Source organism: Glycine max, chromosome 11 (assembly GCF_000004515.6).
Source record: "Glycine max cultivar Williams 82 chromosome 11, Glycine_max_v4.0, whole genome shotgun sequence".
NCBI lineage: Eukaryota > Viridiplantae > Streptophyta > Magnoliopsida > Fabales > Fabaceae > Glycine > Glycine max.
In genome coordinates, this window is record NC_038247.2 from 24,399,059 (window position 1) to 24,408,862 (window position 9,804).

A 9,804-nucleotide genomic window follows, 5' to 3' on the forward strand; every position below is an offset into this window, starting at 1 on the left:
CTAACCGATCCCCACCGTTTGATTTTATTATTTTAAACAGGGACGACAGTGATTGCTTCTTTTTTTTTCAGCAACTTTCGTTGGGTGCAAAAGTAGTTTCACTTTCGCACCCTAGAATTCGCCATCTTTCATACTTATTAAGATATCATGGAGAGCATTCGAATTTTGTTGGACAGAGAGAGGATTTTTCTCTTTGCTCAAGTCCCGCGTGAGTCGAATGGAGTAGTAGATACTCTAGCTAGTTGGGGATCCAAAGGTCATGCTACTAGTTTGGTATTGATGGTTGTTCCTCCAAACTTGTTGAAGATGGTCTATTGTGATAGTCGTGGGCTTTGTTAGTTTGTCTCTTTTATTTCCCATGTACAAAAAATAAATAAAAATTAAGCATCCAAATTAAACAAATTCTCCTTGTTTTCGATGTTTCTATATTTAGCAAATTTACATGCTTGTTACTTGTTAGTTTGTCCTACTTATGCGAGATATAACTAAGGCTTTGAAGTGACATATCTGAACACTATACAAGATTTTCATAGACTCATATATGAATTCAGTTAAGAATCAAGATTTATTTAGTTTTCAAAATAAAAACCAAATCAATTCCAATCCAATTGAAAATTTTAATTTTATTATTTTTTGGTTTTTTTGTTTGATATTTTCTTTGTTTTGTGTTGGATAGAAAAGGTTAAGAACATTCCAAATTATATTATAAGAAAAATTTCAATATCTTTTTCCTCCCTACAATTTAGTGTTTTTCTTTCATTTTCATCCTTGTAAATTTATTTATTTTTCGTTTTAGTCATTGCAAATTATGTGCGTTTTATTTTTCATCCTTAAGGTATTTTAGATAATACTTTGATCAGTAAAAAAAATGCATGCTTTGAACAGTGAACAAAATATTATCTAAAATGTTTTAAGAAAAAAAAACAAAACCAACAAATTTTGGAATAACTAAAACAAAAAAAATAGATTTACAAGGACGAAAATGAAAAATATTAATTTATAGGGATGAAAAAGGTATTTAAACCTATTAAAATTATAAATGGATATCCTAAAATAAAATAAGGTACATTAATTTTGTTTTGAAAGAAAAAATTGAATTAAAAGACTCTAGCACAAGGGATGCCAAAACCAAGGCAGAAAAAACCTTACACCAGAGTTCCAAACCTTAGAAAATTATAAATTTCAATGAATTTTAATAAATTGTATTCAAAAGAGTAGGTCATTGACATATCTTTAGTATAAAAAAACTAATAATAAACCACGAAATAAAATTAGTTGATCTTATAGTGGAAAAAAACCCATTATGTACCTTGTTAAATTTATTAGTAGAGATTTCATAAGGGTATAATTATGAGAATGATAAAAGCTCATTAAAATTGTTTTATTAAAATTTGAAAAAGCTAGCTAAGAAGTCAAATATAACTGAATTTGGTATAAAGATGCATGTGCTCATTCACTGTGATATTAAAAATAATAATATTTCCGAAGTTCATTTATGTTACCTATTTAAAAAACATGAAACAGAACCAGAAAATGAGGTAAAGTTGCAACAAAAGTCATAAAAAATATGAGGAAAAAGTAACATGTATACGTTACGTCAAAAAAAAATGCATACGTTAGGAAGGAATAATTCATCAGTTAAAACAACCAAAAAGAAAAGATAGGTATTTCAACCAGAAATTAACCGTACTAGTGAAATGCCTAGTTTGTTCAATATAATAGTAATACTATGTGGACATGGGACAGTACTAGCATTCAACTTCAAGGAAAAGATACAGAAAGTCGAGTTGTCATGATTAGATTGGTCAATTTTAAAGGGAAAAAATGTTTCAATCAATATAATTTATTTTCTTATTTTATTATTCAATTGATTTGATTATAAATCCAAATATGACTTGATTAAATCTAGTTTAAAGTGTTTTAAATTTGAATAAATTTTTATTTTATTTTTTTAGAATTTAGTAAATAAATCTTTGAAAATATAATAAATATTATAAAACTAATTTAATATCAAAACTCTCACTCTAGAAGTCATAAAATAATCTGTGTTGGTATATAGTTATATTATTCATCAGAATACAAAAATCAGAAGTCCAAGTTATCAATTAGTAATTTAAAAAATTCAAAATTCCCCAGGTATAGATCAATGAACTAATGCAAAAGAACTTCATGTATACTTTTCTCAAAATTTAAATATATTTTTGGTACTGAAATATATATTATTTTTTATTTTAGTTCTTATAAATCTTTCATTGTATTTTTAGTCTCTTATTAAAGATTACTAAAAGTATGTAGGATATGTTTGATTTCTTTTTCTTGAAAATTGTTTTCATTTTCTAAAAAAAAAAAAGAAAAAGAAAACCTGTTTGATAAGTGTAGTTTTTAAAATTGTTTTAAGAAAATAATATATGTATATGATTTTAATATAATTTCTATTTATTTATATATGTTATCTATTTTGAAATAATTATTACTTTAAATACTTTTATTATTTTTAAATATTAATATTAAAAATGATATCATCGAAATAAAATGAGATATTCATGTGATCTTTCTATAAATTTTATTTTATTAGATGAAAAAATATTCTCTATTTTTTTTATCCTACGTATACAGCTAGTTAGTATTAGTCCTTAAATATATATTTTGTTAATGAAAATAAATTTAATTTTTTATGTGAAATTTTATTTATAAATACATATCAATTTATTTTAATTATAATTTTTATAATTCCAAGGCTACTTATCTTTCCAAAAATTAGCATTTAGCCTATTTTATATGTGAGAAATTAAATGTCGAGAATATCTAGCTATCTTCTACAATTTGCCTTAAACTGCATATCACCGTATTCAAAGAGCCATGAAATAGAAAACTTTTTTTTTTTTTTGAGAGGATGAAATTAATAGAAAACTTAATAATGTAAAAACAAACTAAAAAAATAAATTGGAATAATAAATAAAATAAAAATTGAAGTCCTTTTTAAATAGATTTACCATATAATTCAAAAGTAACAAACAAAATACTAATATTACATTAGATTGAAACTTTGATTGATAATTCAGATTTCTTAAATAAAGTCTCTCACGTGAAAGAAAATATTTCAACCTGATCAATCCGATTTTTTTGGTAAAATTAGTAAATATTTCAAGCATGTAACGTATGAATTAACCCAACTAATTTGATATATTTGAAAGCATCACGACTTAAACAAAGGATATATATATATATATATATATATATATATATCGAAAATTTTAGCCATCAAAAACATTTCTCGTGGTTTTCGTTGTTTCTACAATTAGTATATTAACTTCCTTGCTGGTTAGTCCTACTCGTCCTGATATAACCAAGGCATTGAGGTCACATGTATCATGTATCTTTCATTCTCAAAGTCAAGAAAGCAATACAATACAAGTAAAGGGTATAAAAGTGAATTAATTAATAAAAAGTATTTTGCTGCCATTATTAATACTATTACTGTTACTTTATGCTGTTACATAAATGTGACCCCATGTGTCCTTCTCAGAGAATTCACCACCATCTCGCTCTACACTCATCTTACAAATATATATATATATATATATATAGCTATAACCCCTCTCCAAAACAGCATTGTAACAGAGAAAGAAAGGAACATTTGAGCAAAAATGGTTCAAGCACAGCCTCTACAACATGTTGGTAATGGTGCAGGGAAAGAAGATCTAGCTTATAATTTTGATCCAAGTGCTCCACCACCCTTCAAGATTGCAGATATCAGAGCAGCAATTCCAAAGCATTGCTGGGAGAAGAACACATTGAGATCTCTGAGTTACGTTCTGAGGGATGTGTTGATAGTTTCTGCATTGGTAGCTGCAGCAATTGGCTTCAATAGCTGGCTCTTCTGGCCACCCTATTGGTCTGCACAAGGCACAATGTTTTGGGCACTTTTTGTTCTTGGACATGATTGGTAACTAATTTATTATTACAAATTATGTTATGTGATTGTGCCTTTTCTCAGTAATGCTTAGTCACTTCATTTTTTGTTTCGATCAACAAATGTTAGTTATCAAGATAGTTACTCTTTTGTTAGCAGAGAGATTTAAACCCGCGATCTCTTTCCTTCTCCCTTCACCACTTCACATTTCACTTGGTTATTATGCATGATTGTTCATTCATCTGTTCTGTCATGGTGAATTCTAATTTGATTGATGCATTGAACAGTGGTCATGGAAGTTTTTCCAACAGTCCTATGTTGAACAGCATTGTGGGCCACATCTTGCACTCTTCAATCCTTGTACCATACCATGGATGGTCGATTCCTTTTATCAACTTTTCATGTTCACTTTGTCCTTAAATATTTTTTTTTGTTAAAAAATCTTTTGGTCTGATTTGTCAACCTCACCATTTTACTACTCATGGATATCTTTTGCAGGAGAATTAGCCACAGGACTCACCATCAGAACCATGGCCATGTTGAGAAGGATGAATCATGGGTTCCGGTATTATTATCAGTTTGCTTAATTAATTTCAACATTTTTCTTTCTTCTCTTAATTTTAATCAGTAGTTAATTAGATTTGATTGTGTTCCAATAGAAGAAAAAGGGTAATCTAGAGATGTGAACTTCATGAAGTGGTTCATGATTATGTGCCTTTATGACTTTATGTCAGCTTTCAGAGAAAGTTTACAAGAATCTAGACAACATGACAAGAATGATGAGATTCACTCTTCCTTTCCCCATCTTTGCATACCCCTTTTATTTGGTGAGACCCTCTTTTTCCAGAATGACAGCATTATTTTACTATATAGTACAAAATTATACCTCAATTTTATTTTTATTTCTAACATTTAATATACTAATCTTATTCTTACCTTAAATTTTGAACCATTCTTTTGAATTCTTGAAATTGAAAGGACTTTGTTGGGTCTAGCTAGCTAACATCTCACTCTCTCTCTTTTGTGATATGAACCATATATATCAGTGGAGCAGAAGCCCAGGAAAAGAAGGTTCTCATTTCAACCCTTACAGCAACTTGTTCTCCCCTGGTGAGAGAAGAGATGTGATAACTTCAACTCTTTGTTGGGGCATCATGCTTTCTCTGCTTCTCTATCTTTCCCTCACATTGGATCCACTTTTTATGTTCAAGCTTTATGGGGTTCCTTATTTGGTAATTTCACTTTCATATTTTTTTGGTTTAAATGTATTTTTTTTCTCAATTTTTTTTATCTTTATCCATATAACTTTTTTTCAATTTAGTTCTTATAAAATATATTTATTTTATTTTTCGTTCTTAAAGTATTTTAAATAATATATTTTTAATATTCAAATTTTTTTTACTATTCAAGAATAGTGCATTAGAAAAAATAAAAATAAAACAAACATATTTTATAAGAATTAAAATGAATTTTTTTATAAAAATAAAAATGAAAAAAAATAATAAATTAGAAAATTGGAATGACTAAAAATATATTAACACTTGCTTTCTTTAAACACCACACACCAATGTGGGTTAAGTAATGCCCTATCATTTATTCACTTGTTTGATCATGTGTAGATCTTCGTCGTGTGGCTGGATTTCGTCACATACTTGCATCATCATGGTTACAAGCAGAAACTACCTTGGTACCGTGGCCAGGTATCACATTTAATAAATTTGTTTCATTAACTTTTTAAGAGAATTTAAAAAAAAATAGTTTTCATAATTAATCAAATATCAAGCAAGTTGTTAGATCTACGCTTGCACTTGCTTTAAAGTCAAATTCAGACCATATTTACCTTCCAAGTCCAAACCGTCAACTATTTTCACCGACTTTATAGTCCAATTTGTCACATGGTCACTTTAAACAGAACCCTTTTTGGAGTAAACATATTATCTTAATAATTGTTAGTTTCAAATAAACAACATACTTATGTGCAAATTTTGCCTTCCTTCAAAGAAAAGATAGAAACTTCATGTTACTCTGTCTATGTAATTTCACAGGAATGGACTTATCTAAGGGGTGGTCTTACAACCGTAGATCGTGACTATGGTTGGATCAACAACATTCACCATGACATTGGCACCCATGTCATCCATCACCTTTTCCCTCAGATTCCACATTATCATTTGGTTGAAGCGGTATTAATTCTCTGTTTCACAAAAAATCATTATATGATTTAAAACATTCGCATATTTATTTGATGTCGGTCAATCTCCATGTGATACATAATAAAATTTTAGTAGTTTTTTTCTTTTAAACTGAAAAGGTCAATTACATGTTAAGTGAAGATTGACCATGATGACAAACATGTCATCATCTCCTACCATACATATAATAATTTCTCCATTTTCACATTCAATAATCTCAAAAATGCATACATCAATTTTCTTCTATGGTCCTGAATTGTTCCTTTCTTTTTTTTAATTTTCTCTTTCTTTTTCTTTTTGTTGTTCCACAATAGACTAAAGCAGCTAAGGCAGTGCTAGGAAAGTATTATCGTGAGCCTCAGAAATCAGGGCCATTGCCACTTCATCTTATCAAGTACTTGCTACACAGCATAAGTCAGGATCACTTCGTTAGTGACTATGGTGACATTGTGTACTACCAAACTGATTCTCAGTTCCACAAAGATTCTTGGACCAAGTCCAACTAAAGTTTTGATGCTACTACATTGACCTATTTTCTCATATGTTACCTAATCAAATCAATTAGGTGACATGTATAAGCTTTCATAAATTATGCTAGAAATGTACTTACTGTTCAAAGCATGCTATGCTAGAAAAGAATCTATTTTTCAATACCCAGATCATGAATTAGTTGACTTCTATAAGCTTTTATATGCTTTGTCAGAATTGCACGCGTCGAAAAACATCTGACGATGGCTGACGATGGCTGAGCCAACTATTGAATGAATTTTAAAGATAAAAGTACAGAATAATAATTTGTATAATTAATAATTAAAATTATGATTATATATAAAGGGTCTTGTTAATTGAAGGATACTAAGAGTATGATTGATTCGCTAAAAAATAAGGAATTGGGCAGTACAAAAATATTTGTTTAACGTTTGATCTTAAAATGACTGAGGGTCAGTACGAAATAAAGAATGATGGACTAGAAAAATGTCCAAAAACTTGTAACTCAAGTAAATCTCAGTACAATTTTTTGTTTCATGTCTAACAAGAGTAAAAAATACAATATTATTCCTATTTTCTGACTTTCATTATCACACACTTTTTTCCTTTTTTCCTATGTGTCTCCTTTTCTAAACATCCCTCTCTAGACATTGTACCTTGGCCATCGGCAAGGGTTGCCTTGGCTGTTGGCCTAGGCACCTTGGCTTCCGGCGAGTGTCTTATGAACGGTTGTTGTTTCCTTTTTTGCTTATTATTTCTTTTTTTTATTATTATTAATTTATTCAAATGTTCTCATTGTCATCTTCTTCTTTCTCTCTATGTTTATTTTCTTCCTTTTGGCCAACTCCAACGAGGCTGCATCATGCCGCCATGCTGTCACTGTCATCGTCGTGACCTATGTGGCCTCGCATTGCCGGGCCTGCGCCCAATGGCATCAAGGGTCGCACCCCCTCCATGAAGGTGTCTCTCCTTTTTGTGTTGTCAAGGTACTACGAATGCATCTAAGGTTTTATAGTAAAATTCACATTATTTTGTTCGTTATATAAACAAATCAAAGAAGATACAATATAAAATTATTTGTAGTGTGCATTGATCACCAAATAACCTACGATACAAAAAATTATCCTGTGACTCAATTACTTGTGTCTAATAGTGTTCTATTTGTTCTATCTCTTTAGAAAATTAATCCGACCCTGATTAAAAATTAAAAGAAAAAATACGTATTGTGAAATTATAGGAAAATAAAAAAAAAATCATATACAACACAATTTTTTGCATTTGAATAAAAAAAATCTAGTTTAAGTTTGTTAATTAATGATTAGCAGTTGCCATATAGAAAAGATTAAAATTTCAATCGTTTCAAAGTAATAATTATTAGTGAGAATTTGACTCTTCAACGTATATCTTGCTCTTTAGACTTTATTAAACTGGAAATCAATTTTTTTTCTTTTAATTCGATGGTGTTCATCAGTTCAGAATCAGAATGTTAGCATAGTTTAAAAGCAAAATAACAAAGGAAAGCCATACATAACCCAACCCTTTTTGACGTTGTCATTTTAACAGTACAAAGACAGGTTGTGAGGTGACGTTATAACTAACATAGTACTTCATGTCTGCATCAAGCTCTGCCATGAATCAATCACGTTACAATAATGTCACTTTTATTTCAACCACACAAAGGCTCGAAGGTTGGGATACCAAGTGTAAGTTTTGTTATGTTTGATTCAGGAGAAAGTAATCAAAATCAAAGAAAGATAGAAAGGAAAAGGATAACAGAGTATTATAATTTTTAGATTATTTGATGATAAAAAATGTTAATTTTTTTTCTCTTATTTAATTGCATAAAAAGTTTTATATATATATATATATATATATATATATATATATATATATATATATATATATACACACACAAAGGCTCGAAGGTTGGGATACCAAGTGTAAGTTTTGTTATGTTTGATTCAGGAGAAAGTAATCAAAATCAAAGAAAGATAGAAAGGAAAAGGATAACAGAGTATTATAATTTTTAGATTATTTGATGATAAAAAATGTTAATTTTTTTTCTCTTATTTAATTGCATAAAAAGTTATATATATATATATATATATATATATATATATATATATATATATATATATATATATATATATATTTAATAAAATAGAAAAAAGATGCAACGATAAATAAATTTTGTTTCAAGGTCCATGCCAAAAATTTTAGTTTTATCATATGGATTTACATTAAAACACTTGTCCCTAGATTTTCAATTATATATCAAACATGCACTAACCAAATTAAATTTTCCTCTTCTTTCCATTCCCTTTTAAAAAGATACCAAAAGGTGGAAGTGACGCATTTTTCTATCTCTTCTCCATCCTTTCTCATTTCATGGTTTAAAAAAAAAGTAAACATGGGTTTACGTTTCATGTACATAATGTAAAAAAAAAAAAAAAAAGTCAAGACTATAAGTAATTCTATTAGTTGTAACAATCTTTTTTGTTTTTTCTTGTCATATGTTGATCTCTTATTACTTCTTTAAAAATTTAGAATAAATACTTTTCTAAAAAAATACTCAACCTAGTTTAGTTCTTAAAGAAAAAATATCAAATAATCCTTTTAAGTATTTCGGTGCTATAAATTAAAGATAAATGCTAACAAATATTGATTAAAATATTAAAAAAAATACTGAAATACGTAAAATTATATTATTCATAACTTTTTTTTATCCTCTTTTATAATTTCTACAATAAATATTTTATCTGTTTAGTTTCTTAAGTAATATCCTAAAATACTAGTTAGCAAGACTTAAATTAAAATGATACTCTAAGTTATAGTATCAAACTAATAGTTTTTATAGTATTAAATTAAAATGTCTTACACATATAATCTTGAAGGACTAATTAGCTAAATTCTTCGAGAGATAAAATGTCCCAATATTTTTTTTCAGGGTTCAGTTTGAGTATTCACCCAAAAATTTACCACTATGCATCTAGTCCTCTCAAGGCTAATGTTAATTAATGGCCTACTTGTCAGGATCTAATTAATGATATATTCTTGCAACTTTGGATGAAACAAAGATAACAGGTTCAGAACTAATTAAGGATATATGCTTTGGTGAGATTCAACACATGCTGTCAGTGTCTCCATGTTTTTTTTAATATAAAAAATAGAAAAAATAAATATTGATATTTTGAATCAGTTCAGTTCCTG

The 9,804-nt window shown here is 28.3% G+C and overlaps 1 protein-coding gene across 1 annotated transcript; it reads left to right on the forward strand.

Moving 5' to 3' along the window:
- Window positions 1-3,606: 3,606 nt before the first annotated feature.
- Window positions 3,607-6,764, forward strand: FAD3-2b (omega-3 fatty acid desaturase D). Its single transcript, NM_001249746.2, has 8 exons — window positions 3,607-3,946; window positions 4,201-4,290; window positions 4,412-4,478; window positions 4,648-4,740; window positions 4,960-5,145; window positions 5,533-5,613; window positions 5,959-6,096; window positions 6,420-6,764. The coding sequence occupies exons 1-8, from the start codon at window positions 3,648-3,650 to the stop codon at window positions 6,609-6,611; spliced, it is 1,146 nt and encodes a 381-aa protein (NP_001236675.2). The 5' UTR covers window positions 3,607-3,647; the 3' UTR covers window positions 6,612-6,764.
- The last annotated feature ends 3,040 nt before the right edge of the window (window positions 6,765-9,804 follow it).

Coding starts and splice junctions, on each gene's coding strand:
- FAD3-2b (NM_001249746.2), top strand. CDS start 3,648: ATGGTTCAAGCACAGCCTCTACAACATGTTGGTAATGGTGCAGGGAAA. Junction 5,614..5,958: donor TACCTTGGTACCGTGGCCAG/GTATCACATTTA, acceptor GTAATTTCACAG/GAATGGACTTATCTAAGGGG. Junction 6,097..6,419: donor ATTATCATTTGGTTGAAGCG/GTATTAATTCTC, acceptor GTTCCACAATAG/ACTAAAGCAGCTAAGGCAGT.